Source organism: Parasteatoda tepidariorum, chromosome 8, assembly GCF_982258835.1.
Source record: "Parasteatoda tepidariorum strain Cologne lab strain chromosome 8, Ptep-v5.0, whole genome shotgun sequence".
In the NCBI taxonomy this organism is placed as follows: Eukaryota; Metazoa; Arthropoda; class Arachnida; order Araneae; family Theridiidae; genus Parasteatoda; species Parasteatoda tepidariorum.
In genome coordinates this window covers 72,080,727-72,101,681 of record NC_141762.1, presented here as the reverse complement: position 1 = coordinate 72,101,681, position 20,955 = coordinate 72,080,727, and the positions used below count along the sequence as shown (strand labels likewise).

The 20,955-nt window shown below is 28.2% G+C and overlaps 1 protein-coding gene across 1 annotated transcript; it reads right to left on the bottom strand.

Moving 5' to 3' along the window:
• Positions 1-1,815: 1,815 nt before the first annotated feature.
• Positions 1,816-20,877, bottom strand: LOC107456236 (putative pterin-4-alpha-carbinolamine dehydratase). The gene is made up of 3 exons (XM_016074057.3): positions 20,740-20,877; positions 8,627-8,761; positions 1,816-4,961 (listed from the first exon to the last, which is right to left on the bottom strand). The coding sequence occupies exons 1-3, from the start codon at positions 20,815-20,817 to the stop codon at positions 4,776-4,778; spliced, it is 399 nt and encodes a 132-aa protein (XP_015929543.3). The 5' UTR covers positions 20,818-20,877; the 3' UTR covers positions 1,816-4,775.
• Between the last annotated feature and the right edge of the window lie 78 nt (positions 20,878-20,955).

Below are 20,955 nucleotides of genomic sequence, written 5' to 3'. Positions count from 1 at the left end.
TTTTTCATTTTATGGTTTTATTGTTTTAAGTGCGAACATTTGGATTTTTTATTTTACTTTATTTAGAAAATGTTTTACAAGTAAGTAAGATAATCAAACACATTTACGAACATTTAAATTTTTTATTCTTTATTTTACTTTGCATTTAGAAAATGTTTCACGAGTACATAAGATAATCGAAAACATTTGCAAACATTTAAATTATTTATTCTTTATTTTACTTTGCATTTAGAAAATGTTTCACGAGTACATAAGATAATCGAAAACATTTGCAAACATTTAAATTTTTATTCCTTATTTTACTTAGCATTTAGAAAATGTTTCACGAGTACATAAGATAATCGAAAACATTTGCAAACATTTAAATTTTTCATTCTTTATTATACTTTGTATTTAGACAAATGATTCGTAAGTACATAAGATAATTAAAAACATTTGCAAACATTTAAATTTTTTATTCTTTATTTTACTTTGCATTTAGAAAATGTTTCACGGGTACATAAGATAATCGAAAAAATTTGCGAACATTTAAATTTTTTATTCTATTTTACTTTGCATTTAGAAAATGTTTCACGAGTACATAAGATAATCGAAAACATTTACAACCATTTAAATGTTTTATTCTTTATTTTACTTTGCATTTAGAAAATGTTTCACGAGTACATAAGATAATCGAAAACATTTACAACCATTTAAATTTTTTATTCTTTATTTTACTTTGCATTTAGAAAATGTTTCGCGAGTACATAAGATAATCGAAAACATTTACAACCATTTATATTTTTTATTCTTTATTTTACTTTGCATTTAGAAAATGCTTCACGAGTACATAAGATAATCGAAAAAATTTGCGAACATTTAAATTTTTTATTCTATTTTACTTTGCATTTAGAAAATGTTTCACGAGTACATAAGATAATCGAAAACATTTACAACCATTTAAATGTTTTATTCTTTATTTTACTTTGAATTTAGAAAATGTTTCACGAGTACATAAGATAATCGAAAACATTTACAACCATTTAAATTTTTTATTCTTTATTTTACTTTGCATTTAGAAAATGTTTCGCGAGTACATAAGATAATCGAAAACATTTGCAAATATTTAGATTTTTCATTCTTTATTTTACTTTGTATTTAGAAAGTGATTCAGAAATGTACATAAGATAATTAAAAAAAATTTGCAAAAATTTCGGTAGAATCACACTTTTTTAGTGTAATGCTTAAAAGAAACTGCTAAGCTATGCATCAAAATAACATGAATAACCACAAAAAGAAAGTTATTATCTATGACCACCGTTACACCACTCTTATAATGATCATGTTAAACCAATCATTATTCAATCGTATATTTCTTTCCATAATTCATTAAAAAATTTGAAGACGATTTGTTGGTTATTGAAGCGCGTTTTTAGTTTCCGAAAGATAATGATTCAAATATTCAAGTAAATGCCAGAAACAAAAACACCATGCATATTTCTACAACCAGATTATATTTTCACATAGATTTGCAAAACAGCAGAACAATAGATAAATTCTTTTACTACATTGTTCTCATTAATAGTACTATTAAAAAAAATTTCACGTTATCAGCACACATCTTTCACAGAAACACATCTTTCACAGATTTCTTATCTTTTATTATAATATTCTCTTTATAATTCGTTTATATATATTTCCTTAATATTCTTTAATTTCCTTTCTATATTCCTAATATATTTTACATTATAGCATTCCTTTTTAATGGAGAGAAATATATTAAGTTTATAATATTTATTACACAAAAAAATGAAAATATGAAAAAGTCATAACACAGTATATTCGGTTTACTTTATTGAGCAGCAAATAAAACAATTATCATCTTGGCACAATTAAATTTTAAACATTTATTAAAGCTCCAAACATATGTTTAAAAAACAGTAACAGAGGGGCCTTGGATTAAAAACCAGGTAAGTCAAATATTTCCAAAGAAAAAAAAATGCTTTTTTGACAGTTTTCAGTATAGCTACTTTGATTAGAGGATTATCTAGTTATCTTTATTAAAGTAAATAAAGTGGAAAGAACTGCAAAAAATAAATGTCCCTTTTTTTATTTCAAATGACAAGCAACAACAATTTGAACTTACCAAGTTCTTACACCCCTCAACTTAACATATAAAATATCAATACCTATAAGGAAAAAATATGGAATTTTCAGCATTCATACATCAATCTACGTGGAATGGTATTTATTTATTTTATGATCATTAAATATAGTGACTTATCATTGCATGAAAAAATATATTAAGCTCACATTTAATTTATAAAGAGCGTACAAAATTAAGCTTTGGTTTTTGTAAATGTATAATTAGGGGGGGGGGGAAACAACTCCAGCAGAAAATTTATGTGACAGAGTATAAATTTTTTTCCCAGAGTTTCTTTTTTCAGTTTAACATTGTTTCGTCAGATCGCGCGGCAAAAAGAAAACCTGTAAAACGAATAAAAGCAATTGAAAATCACATCACACTTTTTCGAAATCTTTCAATAAATAAAAACATTACTATATTTTCAAAATGTCCACATTCTCGTGTTGTATTCAGAGGAAGAAATTTGCTTGCATCAAATCACAATGAAACAAACGGTAGAACAACTCGCTGTACCACCTAATGAAAAATCTTTGAGTTGAAAACAGAAACTCTTGGGGGAAGAATTAAAATGAATTGTTGTTTTGATTTTTTTTTAATTTTTACCGTTTTATTTTTTTATTTTTTAAAACTGTCAATCTAATTTAGTAATCCTGTATTTAGGTAATTCTGTATAAGTAATCTTGTATTTAATCTAACGTCCTGTATTTAGATACAGCATACAAAAGCTATTTGTTTTTACTTTTCACGCCTAACAAACATGTAAAATCTAGGAAACATACTATAACAAAGTATGCGAGTAACATCAATATTTAACAATGATGCAGACTAGGATGCACATGCTGATACAAAATCACAATGATACAAAAACTGCATTCATTGTGACACTCATCTTTTCAGAAGAGGGTCGGGCAATGAATACTGTTTTTGTGTCACTTAATGGTAACTAAATTATTTCTCAGTGTAATAAGAACAATATGAATATACGTCTTCAAAATTATACGACACAAGTATATTGGTATAATATTTTGGAAATAAAAATATTCGATGTTTTGAAGCTTTACCTTTATTAAGGAAAAAAATTACAGTAATTTTATTATTTTTTTACCGCATATCAATTACTTAAAATTTAAATATCTCTAAGATTTTATTAAATAATTGTCTTACACACGCTTTTAAAAAGCAGTAAAAAGACTTAAGTCTTTTTAAACGAATTGGTACCACTACACAATGAAATTTTAAGTTTATTACTTCAGTGTTTTATTTTGCTTATTTTTCAAAGTATATTTAAACTAACTTAATCAAAGAAAAAGCTTCTTCGTGGTATTTAATTACCTAATAATGTAGTTTTTTTCAATTAATTTTTGCTTGGAAGGGCTGCACATTGACAAAGCAAGTACCACAGGTTGTAACGTACCGTTACTGCAGACATATTTTTATAAACATTAATAATAATTTGAGTCCTCCTTATTTCTAGCGTTTTAAAATTTATCAGAATCAATATTAGAAAAACAACCAAAAAAGTATTTAAAATAGTAAATCGCTCGGCCTAATGCAAAAAAAAATAATTCCATTTGATTTCATTTAGAAAGAATATGATCATTTAGAAAGAAAGTTTGAAATATGCCAATTTTTTAGAGAAAAAACTTTGAAATCCTGAAATTAATAACGTTGTTGCCATGTAGTTCATTTACTTTTTGATATACTCAGTTAATTATCCAAATATTCCCTAGAATAAATCAAGAATAAAAAATAAATTAAAGCAAAGCAATTTTGCTTAAAAGACAATAAAAAAATTGTTAAAAAAGTTTTTGATGAATATATTATATTTAATTAAATAAAAATTTTACATTATTCCAAAGATAGCAGTTTTTTTTTTCGTTCTAATATTTAAAAAAAGTTATAAATTTCACTGAACGAAACGACCATATTTTAGTTTTGTTACTTAAGTATTCCTTTACATCAAAAGAAATGCTACAAAAAAGTTTTTAAAAAACAACAACATATTTTTACAGACTAATTTCTGATTTCATTGTTAAATTTAAAATAACAATCAAAAAGTATGCAAACAGAGCAACAATAGATTATTTAATTATTTTAAGCCTTTCTAGATCAATTTAATTCTTATTTCACTTACACCTAAAGCATTGCCACATTAAAATGTTGCAAATATTTTATATGAAAAATCTATGACTTTTTCAGTTTAATTACTCATAAATATTCATATTCATAAGGTAAAAAACGTGCACAAATTGTTAAATTTAATGCAATTAATGCATGTCATTAGTAAATTCTTCCAAATACAAATGGAAGTACAATAATAAGAAATAAAATACCCTCGAAATTTAGGAATTTCGATGAAAAAAAGCATTTTTGTTATAAAATCAATGTAAGAAAAAAAAAACTTGACATTTAGCATTTGAAATATAGACTTTGTGTAACTAAGTAAGTAACACACTTAATAAGTCCCTGAATGCAGCTTTGATTTAATTCTTTTACACTTAAAGCAATGCAACATTTAAAGCTAGAAGAAATGTCATCATTCGAAATTAAATGTTTATTTGTTTGTTTTTTTCCAAACAAGGCACATTTATAAGCAATGACCCCATAAATTTGACACTGAGAAAATCAATCATGATTCCGTAATCCGTCTTCATTTGACTTTGACGAATTCAGCGGCTTTCTCAATAAAGTTCGCTAGTCGGACATCCCTATCCGATAATCCACTTACGTCATGGCTACTTAATGTTATCTGGACTTTATTGTACACGTTAAACCACTCAGGATGGTGGTCCATCTTCTCTGCTTGCATCGCAATGCGAGTCATAAATCCAAACGCCTGAACAGAAAGAAAACAAATCGAATTAACCAATCTTGAATGTCAATAAATACTTTCAAAAGATAAGCTACGTCTGTAACATTTATACATATAGTTGAAAATAAAAAAAGGTACCAAAAAACTGTAATATTGTTGTAAGACAACAGATAACTAAATTTAATGTATCTCAACTGGAGACGTTACCTAATTTGGAAATATTTCAGATATATTTTTAAAGCAGCCTACGAGCATACACAATTTTTGTTTTCACTTTCAGAAAAATCACTTTAATCTTTAAATGGAATCTTTCGTTTTATTTATTTTTAAAGTTTTTTTTTTTTTGCTTTCACAGTCTACTGCATGCGTAAAGTCATCACGAAGGGCAATAAACATAAAAAAGAACATAATTTTGCTTTATTAATTTTGGTGATGATGTATTTCAGTTTTTTTCTTCTTTTTTTTGCATAATTTCATATCGTTTATTAGTTGTGGAGTCGGTACATGAAATGGTTCAATCAAACTCCGACTCCGGAGTTTCCAGAGAGCTCGACTCCAACTTTGACTTCGATTTATACTCCATTTAAAATTTACATCGAATCTCAGGAAAGTATTAATTCCTACGATATCAACTTTTCTGTCACGTTACTTAATATTTTAATTTAATAGATAGTTAACTCTCCAGTTATATGCAATACAAATACGTCTAATTTTAAATCGAGATTTACGATCAGTACTAAATTTACAAACATGGGGAAAAAATTTGCAAACAAGTGACGTGCAATTTTTTTAAAGACCTAACGAATCCTAAGACGAAAAAGTATGAAATAAAAGGATTTAAAAAAAAAAAAAACTTTTTTATAAGTAAGAAATAAGATATTGCGCGCAACCTATAAGAATCTATTTGATATAGTGTCAGTTTATTTTCCCGGTATTACATTTATTTTATATAAAGTTTATTTTAAAATGTGTTACAAATATTCCTAATATTATGATGTGTTACAGATGTGATGAAATGTCTTACAAATATTCCTAATATGAAATTGTTAAAGAAAGCAGATAAAAAGTCGATGTTATTGTTATTGGTCGCTTGTCTGATAACGTTATTGAGATTAAAAAACCGCCGACTTTTCATCTGCTTTCTTAAAAAATTTACACCGAAGAGCCATTACATTATGACCACCCTGCTAATAACATGTAGGACCATCTTTAGCCCTCAAAACTGCTAGCACCCGCCGTGGCATTGATTCCACAAAGTGCTGATAGGTAGTCTGAGGTATCTGGTATCAAGAGCTCACCAACTGGTCCTGCAATTCCCTCATATTGCGAGGGGGTAGCGTGGCAGTACGAATTTGGTTTTCCAAGTAGGACTACAAATGCTCTATTGGATTAAGGTCAGGTGAATTTGGGGGCCAAGACATGACTTGAAAGTCACTGCAATGTTCCTCGACGATTCGACCCTTATGACATGGTGCATTATCCTGTTGGTAAACACCATCCCCCGCAGGAAAAACTATTGCCATGAATGGGTGAACCTGGTCTGCAACTATGTTCAAGTAGCTTACAGGCGTCAGGGATTGTTCTATGAGGATTATGGGTCCTAGTGTGCCCCATTAAAACATTTCCTGGGCGAGAAACCATGACAACCTGGGCGAGCCCATTGTTATAGATGGAGGGTGGTCATAATGTAATGGCTCTTCAGTGTAAAAAAAATTCTTGTAACACATTAAATAAATTTTATATAAAACAAGCTGAATATATACAGTTTGTCTTTGAAGTATACAATCAATAAATCAGTACTGAAAAACAGAACAACACTTACGAAATCATACACTAATTGAAAGACCTAGCCAATCATTGAAGCTAATATTATCTCAATATTTATTTCTTAATTTTTACTTATTATTATTTGATGTCCTTCAGCGTATTTAGTTTTACTTATTTTTATTTGAGGTCCTTTCCCGTATTTATTTTATATTTATCACTTGATGTTCCACACCGAGGCTTTTCGCCATTTGATTAAGCAAAAAATGTTTCAAGTCCCATCAAAATGAAGATTAAGCTTAGTTTTATTTGTATGATGCTGTTGCTCGTGGCCAACTTAAGAGGACAGTTTTTTCCGGTACTTATCCGTTCCGAGGGCCATAAGAAACCTCTTACCACAATGTTTATGACGGCATTGTTAAAGACTGCAGAATAAGAAAAAAATATTGATGCAGTTTTAAAAGGTATTAAATATATACTTATACAGTAATCTTTGTACCCACATATTCTTTACAAATTAAAGCAGAACCAATTACCAAAATTAATTAAGCATCATTTCATTTTATTTTATTTCATAACCAGTGTTGAGCAGCCCACCTAATTATGAGTTTATGACTATCCATGTTCAATTTCGTAGCTTTGAAATTTTGAACTCAACTCAGAAGACAAGGGAAATCTTTGATCAAGCGACAGCGCACTTTTTGATGTAACAAAGCCGCCCTCGCGCTGTGAGGAGAGAAAAATCACGAAAACCATCAAACGAGTGGGGGATTCTAACCTATGAACCGACAGCTCTGAGCTTATTTTTACGTCATCACTGTGATCGGGCAAGAAGGGAGCAAAACTCGTTCCAACCAGTCACTTCATTGGGAGGCGAACGTTTTATCCCCTGAGCCAACGTAAACGTCAATAACAGTATGACGATTTTCTACAGTCCCCTAAAAGAAAAAGCACTTTTTCTCTATTAATTTTGATTTTTAGTACATGGTGCACTTTTTTTTATTTTAATAAATACATTTATCAGAGTCATGGGGGCTTAGGGGACAGAGCACTCGCCTCCCAATGAGGTGACCCGCGCTCGAAAATCAGCGAAAACTGATTGATCCGGAAGATGGATCATAGGTTAGAGGGTCCATGCCGTTAGGCTAATCGAGTGAGGTTTTCGTGTTTTTTCTTTCCATGTAACATCAATACCAGTTAGTTCTATCAAAAAGTTCTCCTTAAAGGGAAAATTTTTCTCATTACTTGATCAAAGAGTTTCCTTGTCTTCTGGATTGGATTCAAAATTATAAGGCTACAGAGTTGAACATTCGAAGTCATAAACCCAAAGTTGGGTCGGCTGTTCAACAACGGTTACAGATATAAAATAAAAATACATTTATTCAAATTAATTAAGCCTCATTAGCGTCAATTATATTATGAAGTTTTTTTCAGATAATATTCTCTTTAACAAATTATTAACATTTTTAAATTAACTTTACTTTTTCGTACATAATCTTTCTTTTTTCTTTAATTTTAAAATAAACACGTGGTTTCGGATAACTTAAGTAACGCCAACGACTGTTATTTAGTTCACAACAATCATATTTAATTTATTTAACAAACCGAAATAAATCATTAATTAATGAGTCACTTGCAATAAACTCCTTTCTATAAATAATGAGAGCTATGAAGTAGTAAACAACAATGATTTAATGTGAAAAAATATGTAAAAATGGTATCATCTACAGTTTATATTAAAACGCGGTCTAGTTCTGAATCAATCAAAAAAGGAAAAATTTCTATGAACAATTTATAAAATGTATGCATGGTCCAAACATAAAACAAAAATTAAAAAGCTGAATTTTTTAAATTTCAGAAATTTAAGCAATATAAAATTCTGCTTATTTGTGCACTAAACACAATAATTAAAAAGCATTATTAACCTCGTTGAAGTTTTTAAACACAAATTCTTTGTGAATGGCATCTCTTTTGTCTAACATAGACCATCCAGCGTTTAGTAAAGGTGACAACTTGTTTGTCCTGTCTTCTTCAGATAGCTTCATTTTCTGAGCCGATGACTGAAAAGAAAGAAAACATAAAATACATTCATTGAATGAAAATGTTAAAACCTTATAATATTTATGGTAAATATATTTCTAAACAATGATTATCACCGGACACACAACCACAAATTATAGGTTTATGAACTTACGAGTTGATTTACAAACTGAATATTTAGTAATTTACTTCATAATATTAGTAATTCATTTCGAATATTTAGTAATTCACTTCTTTTCTCTTCTCACATATTTTTTTTTCTTCCTTTATTCACTCACTATATCAAGAATGATCTACAAAAATAGAACGTTTGCCTTGCGATTCATAAAAAAATATGCACTGACAATAGCTTAAATCTATATCATCTTGCCTCAGGAGAAACTTAAACCTACTGAGATCTAAAAGAATGAAACTCTTTTAAATATCTCCATGATGCAAGAAAGTTTTAAAAATGAGTGTGTGATTACAAGTAACTAAAACAATATTTTTTTTATTCTTCAGCACTACAGCCTTTCACTGGCCAAGGCTGTTTCCATGAGCTTACTCCATTTTGAAGCTATCAGGAGCAATGGATTGCCATCGTTTGACTCCCAGATGCCTAAGATCTCTCTCAACAGAAGCAACAAACGTGTGGACCTTCCTCTTTTTCGTGTGCCTTCTATTTTTGAAAAAATCACTAATTCATTTCTTGCCTCTGGCTAAACTATGTTTAAATATCTCCAAGATACAAAAGAAGGATGTGATTAAAAGTAACTTAATCAATATTACTTTACTCTATTTAGATAGTAAGTTTCATTTTAAATTTTAGAAACTTTCTAAAATATACAAAATCTATAGCACATATAATTTACCTTAATTTCTTTTTCATTTCTTAGAAGTTTTTCAACAATAGGATGGTTTTTTTTTGGGGGGGGGGGGTTCAAAATCAGAAAAGTGTATGATTATCGTAGCTTGAACCAGTCTCTGTATTGAACCTTAGGCAAATCCAATGCATGTGTAAAAGCTCCAAGTAGCACACACATATTTTCTGGCGAAAATCCATCTTTTCCTTTTATAGTATCTAAACCTATGGATGGTGTTTTCAGTAGAAATGTAAACAATAACAATCTCGAGCTCGGGACCTACTCTAGTTCCGGTTAAAAAGTTTGCAGCTGCTTACTACATGTTATTCTGATAGGCGATGTTTTCAAACGGATAATTTTGTTTTCAATAAAAGAAATAAATTAGATAATCTGAGCTCAAATCTGCCGTCTTTCATAAGATATTAATTTTATTATGTAATTCTGGGGAGTTTGGAGTGAAAATGTGTTTTAGTTATTTTGTTATTTATTATTAAAAAAGGTGACATGGTTGCTAGATTTTGAATAACTCGCTTTTTTGGCAGTCTTGATTTGGCCTTTTTCCATTTGTTTATTACTGTTTGTTCGTGTTGCAAGCTGTGCACCTTCTTACGTTAGTGTTAACACCTTTAGTATTGTAAACACAAGTATTGTTAGCATTGTAAACATAAGTAATAAGTAATCAAATACATTGTTTGCAAGAATCTCAAAACACAATGATGCCAAATGGCTTTAAAATACAACTGAAACAGTAACCCGGAAATTTAGGCAGTCCCGAGCTTGCAGCGTTCCCTAGTGTAGAAAACACCATCCATTAGACAACGTACTTCCCTAGTGTAGAAAACACCATCCATTAGACAACGTACTTTCCAAATCTCAAACTTAAAAATCATGTTCTGATAACTATAATATTACTGTCAAGAAAATTCTTGCTATAAATAAAAATTTGTAAGATTAAAAGAACAACATTAAACTACCTTAGATTACGATTTTCGATTTTTATCACTTGTGGTACTAATACCCATATGAATAAAACAGGTAAACTATTTTCAAAATACTTAAACATTCTATTTAATTCTATGCATGATTTAGAATTTACGAGGATTATTAAAAATAAAAAACTCGTAATTAACTTTATTAATAATATTTCCATTACACATATTGAATCTTTTGATTTCAATGACCTTTTTACGAGTTTTCAACGGGACAAACTAAAGGATGTTGTTTTTTCGTTGCACCATCTTCAGAATCAATCCATGACACAGTCAGGCAGGGAATATTAATTTAAAAATTGGACATGACTTGTATGTAGCAAAATTTGTGTCTATAAAGTACGTCAATAAAAATTTTACACAAAAATTACATTACTAAAAATTTCTGTTAATTTAATTCATAAAAATAAATAACATTAAAACAAATAAATAACAAACATGTATAAGAGAAAGAATTAACAGAACCAGATTAACTGTTAAAATAGTTAAAGCTTTCGTTTACTAGGAACGCAAACAGCAATTTATTTAAATCTAATGCTTCTTAAAATAAATATTTCAACAAAAAAAAAAACTTAGCTTTTAAAAAAAAAAAAACTTTAAAGGAAAAAAACAACTAATCACCTGATAAAGAACTCAATTGTTCGGAAAATATCTCGCCTTACTTTCTGCTGGTGTAATATTTCAGAGAAATGCTGAGCCTTCAAGAGTGTTAAAATAAAACATGACGAATATTCGTTTATTTGGGAACACCTGGGCTATGGACAAACAGAAAATATCATTTATCCACGCAATTCACAGCTCTGACTGAGAAAAAAGCATTACCTCATGGAACTGATGTATATTTGGTATTCATTTCTTGTTAAATATTACAATGGATAAAATTATTTAATTGCCATGTTCAATTGCTTTTGTCTAGTATCTGTGCCGTAGGCTAATTAGAAAATCCGGTATTTTCAAAAGTTTCCCTCATTTTGCAATTCACTAGGCTGATTAAGATAATCTTCAGTATCTTACGTCTGAAATTTTTTAAGCTCAGTGCAATCAACTAACATACCTTAACGCTAATTATGAAGTGTGTAAAGAATAACTCTATCCGTCTAAGTTTGCTCACTTAATAGACCTACTTTAATAAGGCTAATTACAATACGCCTTCACTACTTTAGTATTATAGCAAACAACCTAAATTAATGGAGAAATGAATGATATATTTAATTATTAACCAAAAGGTACGTAGGCTCACTGCAATTAGCCTAAAAAGAGTCAGGTCTAATTAGAAAATATTGGAGATTTTTCTAATTAGCTTGACGCATTGCAAAAATGGCGGGAGTGTTTGCCAGATTATTTTACATCATTAGTTTACAGCATATCTCTGGCGTTTATGTTTTTTCCCCTAGTCATAATTAAATCTAATTTATAAATTCAATATAAAATTTTGCGCCATTCCTTAATTACTATAATGCGTATACGAAAATTCAGTTAATCAAAACGTAAACGATATTTCGAAAAGAAATAGTCATTTTTGAATAAAATTGTTAATGCTAGTAAAAAAAGCCAACAAATCTTTTATTTATTTTTTTTAAATTGCAAAATAATTTACTGTCAAAACTAAAAATTATTCACTGAGAAAAAAAAAATCATTAACATAATCAATGTAATTTATAATAAAAATAAATCAAACTTAATAATATTAACATTCCGCTGTTATAACTATATTTTTGATTCAAACTATAACTATATTTTTGTAACTATAACTAACTATACTAACTTTTGTAACTATAACTAACTATACTAACTTTTGTAACTATAACAAACTATGTCTATATTATTGTAAAACTATATTTTTGATTCAAAAATGTGCCATTATTTTTAGGAAGAATAATATCACCATTAAACAGTTATGCTTCAATGGGGATATTAACACATTTGAAATAAAAAATATTCATAAATATATCCTAACACTTTCCGTAAAAGTATTTAATACGGAAAGCAATTTTGTTTGGCTTCAGCAGAACAAAAACAGCATTAAGTTACCATTTAAAACGTGGTACATTTCAATACTGACCATACATCTCAAAATCAGAACAAAATCATGAATTAGTATAGTGTTGTCAAAACTTACCAAATTACGAAGACGTAAATCGTTCACTAGCACTTCCAGAAATGAAATTTTCTTGATGTAAGTTAAGATATGAACACCATTTATCTAATCATCCCTGAAGGTCACAAGTTCAAAATAATCCCAACGGGATTGAGTAAAGACATTAAGGTGCTTTTTCAAGATTTTCTTTATCCGCATTCTTTTTTTCATTCAAACTCAAAAGTTGTAGTTGAAACTATGCGCAGCATTGAAAGCACAGTTAAAAATATATTTCGAGGAATTAAGACCGCTTTAATCAGATTTTGATGTTAAAGCAAAGCACGAGAAAAGTCATTTTTATGTAATAATAGTTTCAGAATGACATACCAATAACTGGATATACTTTTTAGAAACTATGGTTACAACTTTAAAAAAAATATTTTTTTGAAAAATAAATAAATTTAATAAAAAATAAAAATGCATGCCAAAGCAGCAATGTTGATCATAAGAGTTAGTTAAGTAATTTTAAAAGCTAAAAAAGTAAATAATAGCAACAACAACAAAAAAACAGTATATCTAGATAATATCTCGGATTTATATAATAATTTAGTAAAGATTTTGAAAAAAGGTTTCTTCATAGAATAGAAGTTAAGAGTCATATTTTTCATCATATTTTTTATTTCCTATTCATTAAGCGTTCTTTTTTCCTATTAAAAAATAAATATCATTGTTTCTAACAGCTCCAAATTCTTAAAAATTTGCATTCGAACTGAAATCCGAAATTTAACGAATCACAACTACGGTTGAAATTTGAAACAACATCAAAAAGAGGAAAGTTAAACCTCATGATGACATGACAGATTTCCTTTAAAAGGTGCATTTCTGTAACTTTAAATAAACTTATCGAGAGAAGAAGAAAAAGTTTTACTTCTTTCATTTGATCACAAAACATATTTTCGTACATTTTTTTACTGCACATGCTTTTTAACGACCAACAAGTTAAGCAACATAAGATTTAAAAAAAAGTACTTAGCTGTATGCATCATGTACAGTTCCAAAGGCATTTTTAAATAATAAGCTGGGATGTAAAAAAACATGATTCTTTTTAAAATATGATTTAGTTATGAGAAGAAATTATAATTTCTTTTCAATTCTTATTACCCTTGATTCTCGCTAAGTTATGATCGCCAAGCTGGGCGATGCTCAAACCCAATCGTGATTCTGATTGGTTTAGATTTTAGCGTTATTTTTAAATGTTCAGCGGTATTTCAGAGGTCCGTTAGTTCCAGTGTTGCCAGATTGGGCTACAAGTAGCGGATTGGGCTACTTTTAAAAGTCCCCGCTACTGAAAATTGAATTTTCGCTACTTGCTACTTTTTGGGCTACTTATTATTTTTCGAACGCTACAAATCTTAAATATGCGCTACTTTTTTTCCTTACTGAAATATATATATATATTTTAATTTTTTCCCTTCCCATTATAAAATGATTCTGAAAGTTTGCAGCTTCTTTACCATTTTTAAAAAGGACATTTTTGTTGCTGTTGAAAACGTTCTCGCTTCAGTTTTGGATTCTTATTGATATGTTTTACTGATGGAGTCTATAATCTTTCCATGTTTATGTTTCAAATCGTAGACTCGGGAAATCGCAAAGATATATATGGAAAAATGCACGGAGAGTATGATGGGGAAAATGTTTTTTAACTCCAACTATTATTAATCGTTTATCTTCTGGAGAAAAAAAATCACGTTACTCGCTTTGAAACTCAGAAAAATTAAATCCAAAGTCATTAAACCTGATGAATGAAAATAGTTGTGAATGACAATGAGTTTCCAAAAAATATCGTACTGTTAAATGCTTTTTTGTGAATTCATTTCACTTTTGTAAATCACCATCTATTCACAGTTGCACGAAAAATAGGAAAAATTTTATGTCTCTCTAGAGCTTAGATTTGCCCGTTGTAAATGATGAAATTATTTTTTTTAAAAATAAGCTATAATATGTATTGCTATGGTTACAGTTATTATTTTTCACCTCATTTTGCCAAATATGCAATAAATAAATGAAACAAATAAAAATGAAGTTTTGGATAGTTATCATATTAAAATAAAATTCGTATTACCAAACGCAAATGATAATCAGAATTGGCATCAGGGAGAACGACATGAAGAAATATTTCATAGAAGGCCAAGGCCCACCCAATGATGACGATGAAACGCAAAAGATGGATTTTGTTTTTCAAACAAAAATATATACTATGAAATTTCAAATTATAAATAAAATTATAACTATAACAAATATAACAAACTTATAATTATAACAAACAATTAACTATAACAATGAAATTATGAATAAAAATAACTAAGTTAATTGAAACATAATGCACTTAGGGATCAGGAAAATTGAATAACGAAAATTTTTTTAATTCGAAAATGTCAACATTTTAAACCTTTCGAAACATTTATAGTAATTACAAAATAACTAGGAAAGATAATTACTTTAAATGATAAACACGGTAATGTATATGCTGTGTGTTATAAAAGGAGTTTAGAAAATTATTAAAGCTACTACAGTGAAACTAGCGTAAACTGATCAGAAGTGGAACTACAATTTGATGGTTTTATAAGAGAAGTCATCTTATAAAAATGATAATAAATTGTTTTTACCAGTTTTGCACTTGATCATCAAAATCTTAGATGGGTGATTAACTTATAGAGATGGTCAACTTAACATGTTTCACTGTGCAAGTAAAGTAAGCACAGCAACTAAGCGAGCTGCGAGAAAAGAAAATATTTACGAGCATTTAGTGCAAATCTATCTTTTTATCATTGTTTTTTTTTAAACTTTGCAACAGATGTTACGGCTACTATAAATGAAAAAAAAATTAGTTAAAAATATTTGTTGCTTCGTAGACGCTTTAAAATACTGTTTCATACGAGGCCCAAATCAAAATATTCATTTGTTCACTAAATTACTATCAAAACTATTCTCAATCGAGTTTGAAACAATTATTGATGCTGTTACAAAGAAAAGCAAAGTCATATTTCTCATCTGCGAGCTGAATGTTTGTACTTTGTATTGTTTCGAACTTCAGAGCAGAAATGATCAAATAAATTATTTTGCTTATCAAAAAAAGATTTTTTGCCCTTTATTTTTAAATACACACAGATGTAGGCCCATGAAGTTGAACTTTTCTGAATTTCTTGTTGGAGTTTGGGTCCTAGTTAGGTCTTATTTTTAATTTCCTCGAAACGCGAGATAATTTTTATTAAAAAAAAATTAGCTAGTGAGAACATTTTTATGTGCGAGTAATTAAGGTTCTTGAGGTTGGGGAACGAAGCGAGCTGAGATCGAAACCTCTTAGTATTCTTATGCAGCTCAAAGACCGCACCAACATTAAAATATCGAAGACAGTTCCTACTGATTTTTACACATAAAAAAGCTTGAAAAAAACGAGCTATCCAATGTTACTATAACTTTAGTGTTTTCCGGCAAACGGCGCTGTTTTACAGAAATATAGCCAAATAAATTAGAGCACTCAAAACATGGCAAACTTTACACTTTATTTATGCTGTGATATTAATTTTGTTAATATATATATATATATATATATATATATATATATATATATATATATATATATATATATATATATATATATATATATATATATTTGGGCTACAAAATGTTCGAATCCGCTACTTTTGGAACTCCCATTCGCTACTTTTAAATCTTAAGTTCTGGCAACACTGGTTAGTTCTACGTTGGATACCGACTGGTAAGGTTACTTTTGCTTCTGGTCGATAAGATCGAAGGTATGTGGGCTGTCATAAAAAGGGATTTTAGAAAAAAATGTCACCGCCAGTCCGGTACCACAGACGCCATTTTCGATTCGTATTTCGCCGAATTTATGTGGCGATGGAGGTACACAGATTCCATTCGTGATAAATTTAGACAGTATCTAACTGCTATTAGAGAATTCTGTGCCTGAGGATATTCAAGCTTAATGAAGAAGAGAGTTGTTTTTTTCCTTTTCTTTCTGTGCTTACTCCATTAATTTTTGTTTCGATTCAAAATGCATTTTATTGGGTTCATTGCAATTTTATAAAGTTTTGGTCGATGTGTTGTTGAAATTTTCCAATGTTTTATTGAAATATAATTATATTTTGGCCGCCATTCCTGTTACCACGGTGTTCCGCGCAAACAGAAATGGCGTCAAACATAACTCGCCAAGGGGCACCCTCAAGTATATTTTTACCTAATTGTTTTTTTTAATCTTTATCCTACATATTAGGAGGAAAGGAAAGTAATGTCGTTTTGGTGCATTTGATATTTGTTATCAAAATTTTATTTTTAATCGATAATGTATTCATCCTCGTTAGCAACAACCATTCAATGCCGAATCGAAAATAAATCAAAATGGATGGAAAAAAGTGAATCGATTTTTAGAATTAACGAATATTTAATGCGCCGAAACGACATTACTTTCCAGTCCCCATATGTTCGCCCAGCAAAATAAAAATTCATACCAACAGGACAACTATGTAAATACTTAACAAAGGGTTAAATATGTGAGAAATGTTATTAAACTACACAAAATAAGCGATTCCAAAGCACATTTAAAAAGTTATTTGGATAATTTATAAAACATATTTGGATAATTTATAGTAAAAAACATAATGCATCAAAAATAATTTTTTTTTTAATTAATTCTGGTTGCTAGTTGCTAGAGAACTATTTTCTTCAGTTTTTTCTTTCTAGCGTAATAACATGATACAGGATAATTGTACATAATAAAATTTCCAAATATAGCATACCATAAAACTGTATTAAAAGAAAGTATGAGAATAGCAAATAATAACAGTAATTAAAAAATAGATACTTATTGGTACGTTTTTTGCATTTAAAAAAATAAGTAAATAAAATTTTGAAAAAAAGTTGGTGGAGATCTACATTTTCTTAGCGACTTTTTGGTTGAGCTTAGCTAACCAAAAAATATTATTTGTTGTTTTTTATTTCTCGTATTTAAAAGTGTTTTTTAAAAACTTTTAAAAGAAAACCTAAAATTGAAATATATTATCATTGATAAAAACAAAATGCAAATATTTGCTTTTCTTTTTTGTGAAGTATGGTAAATAGGTGGTGAAAGTGAGATAGCATGTATGCATACAAAATACGTTGAGAAGAATTTTCTTTTAAAAAATTTAAATATTAAGAAAAAAAATTAAACAAGAGCATGTTCCCATGAAAACTAAGAAAAAACTTAGTAAAGTGAAATATTTAACTAATTTTATTTCAAAAATGTGTTTAGCATGCGTTACATCTGAATTACTCATGTGAAGAAAAATAGTTTATAAAATTAAACTTCTCTATGTATTTATGTAACAAATCTTTTTTAATTAAGATTTAACTAATACATTTGTGTGCGAGCATAGGGTTGTAGTAAATTAAACATGTACAAGTTACCAAAAATTTTCTTAAAAAATTACTTAATTAAATCATTGGGAAAAGTGATCTTTACTGGTTTCTTAGATTATTTAGTTAAAGAAAATAATTTTGATGAAGTTAAACATTTTTAACAAACATAAAAATTTGCATCAGAAAAATTCATATCTTTAGAGCTAGAAACCATTTAAAATCTTTAAATCATTTAAAATTTTCATTTTTTTTTAATTTTATAAGTTATTCAGTAGAAAAAATATACATCCTCAGTATTATTATTTTTATAGATTAATTATTTCTAAATATATAGACTTGTTATATATTTTGTAAATAGAGAATCAAGTTTAAAAAATTATCTCTTTGAATTTCAAGAAGCCACATTTTCTTGAAATTTAAAAATTTACAAAAACTATTTCAATATAGTATATTAAATAAATACAAGCACCATCCAGGAATATTAGAAGACAAGAATATTGGAGGACAAGAAACTCATCACTTATGTACCAATTACAACAATCTACCGACTAATTATATCTTTTATATTCTATATAATGATAATGTGCTTTTATATTCCATGTTTATCAAAACAATATCTATCTTTTCTTAAAAAATTTATGATATTTATTAACTTTTGAAGAATAAAAAGAAGTGTACTTCAGTAAGAAAATATAAGTAACATTGGTCTTTTTTCATATAACAGAGATGCCACAGTGGTAGAAACTCTATTCACTTTTATTGATTTATCATCTCTTGAATCAATCAAACCACCATTACTTACATTTCATGTTGCTCATACGCAAACATTTTTTGCATTCACTTTCAATAGTTAACTGAAAAACTTATTCTTTAAAAAGTTGTTAATTTTAATTTCGTTTATTTAAATTTAGAATTTTATAAGACAGCACTTTTTGCATTTTTAGTCACCCGTAGCAACCCTTTATTATAGTCAAAGAACAATATCCTGCTATTAACTACTTCGTAAGAGGATGCTAAACCATGGGAGACACTTTTCATGGTAAATTCTGTTTCACCTTCATTGGTATTTTAATTTATTTTTTTTAAATTGAGTTCAGGTAAACCTAGAATAAACCACAAAGTTTCAAACACTGGAAAATACTTTTAAAATACCATAATGTAAACAAATTATTGCAGCATTACTTCCCCACTGCATGCAAGCAATGAGACAGTTAATTTTATCAGCCTGCACAAGCAGTTACCAAACATTTTAAGTAATTAATTAAAGAGTTACTTCATTAAGTAATTGGAAAAGACATGGAGTTTACATGATATTTACTGAATAGAAACAAATATTTCTAAAATTTATTTCCATTTTTATATTTTAAAAAAGAAATATCAGCATTTGAAACTTAATAATTTACTTTAACTTTTCCTCGACTCAATTTTACTGTTTTAAATTTTATTATGTAGATGATAAAAATTTGCATAAAAGGGTGGTTTCTCATTTTTCTCCTTGCATATGTAGTGTCTCTACTTAACCAGATTTTTGACAATGCGTTTTTGTCATTCTAATTTCTGCCGATATCTTTGATTTCAAACTAAATATCTCTATGTCAAATTATCTCCGGCTTTTCTTTTTCTATCTACCTTGAGGAAAATAATCCAAATCCTGTCTCACTTTAACTTTTTTTTCTTGATACATGTCCAATCTGCATCCACTTTCTCTTTTTTTATTTGCTAAGTAACTCATCTTTGCTTACAAATATTAAACAGAGTTTAATTTATATATTATCAAACCATTTAATGATAAAGAATTTCAGACATATTTATTTTTTAAATATTTGGATATTTATTTTTAAGTATTTGTACAATCCCTCTCCCCAAAAGAAAGTAAGTTATAACATTGTAATTAAATATATTGATTTTTAAATGATTTAATACATTTTTCGCATTTTCAAACCTATTTAAAAATGAAAATCCCACTTGCGATTTATTTAATTCATTGAAAACATTTTCATCTATTCCACTTTTGATAATGAGAATGCAACCTAAATATGAAAAACTATCAACTACTATAATATTAACTATGTCTCGACCTAGTTTTTAATTAATCTTCATAATTTTAGTTTTCTTTTCCAAGACTTATAAAAAAAATTAGCTCTAATAAAGCGAAACCATATAAACTACTTAATTTATATAAAAAGTAAAATGTTTTTAATGATGAAAATTATCCTAAAATAAACATAGACATTGCTTCTCTAAAAAAATTAGAAATATGTACAAAATTTTACACTACTGGATAAATAATAATATTTGTTTTTCTTACGGGATTTTTGATATTAAATTGAGGTAGTTTAAAAACCATAAATCTCATAAAAGGTTTTTAGCTATTGATAATTTGTAAATTTTTATTACACGCTTTTCCATTTTTCAGAATGAAATTCTCTTTCAAGCGAATAACGCAATTAATTATCATAGAAATGAGAAACAGAAATTTACAAAAAAATTAATTATCATGAATCTGGGAAAATTTTATATCATCTAACTGAATAACATATAAAATGTTCTAGCAACAAGTGTCAGAAAATTAACCAAAAAACGAAAGCTTTATCAATTTTTAATTGGAAATAATAGAAGAAATTTTGATGCACATATAAATTTTTCATTAAGAATAAGCATGCAATAATTACCATTTTTGTTCGCGAACAGATTGCTGCAAATGCCGGTATGTTCAACTTAACTTTGCTTCGTATCAAGATATTTATCATTTCAACAGAATATTAAAGAAAAACAACTCATAAAATAAACAAACAGAAAGCTCGTTCTGTACTTATTGCCAGTTTGTAAATCTCAAATTAAATCGAGTATTATTAATTAATCTCAGTACTCTCGGCTGCCGAGGCTTC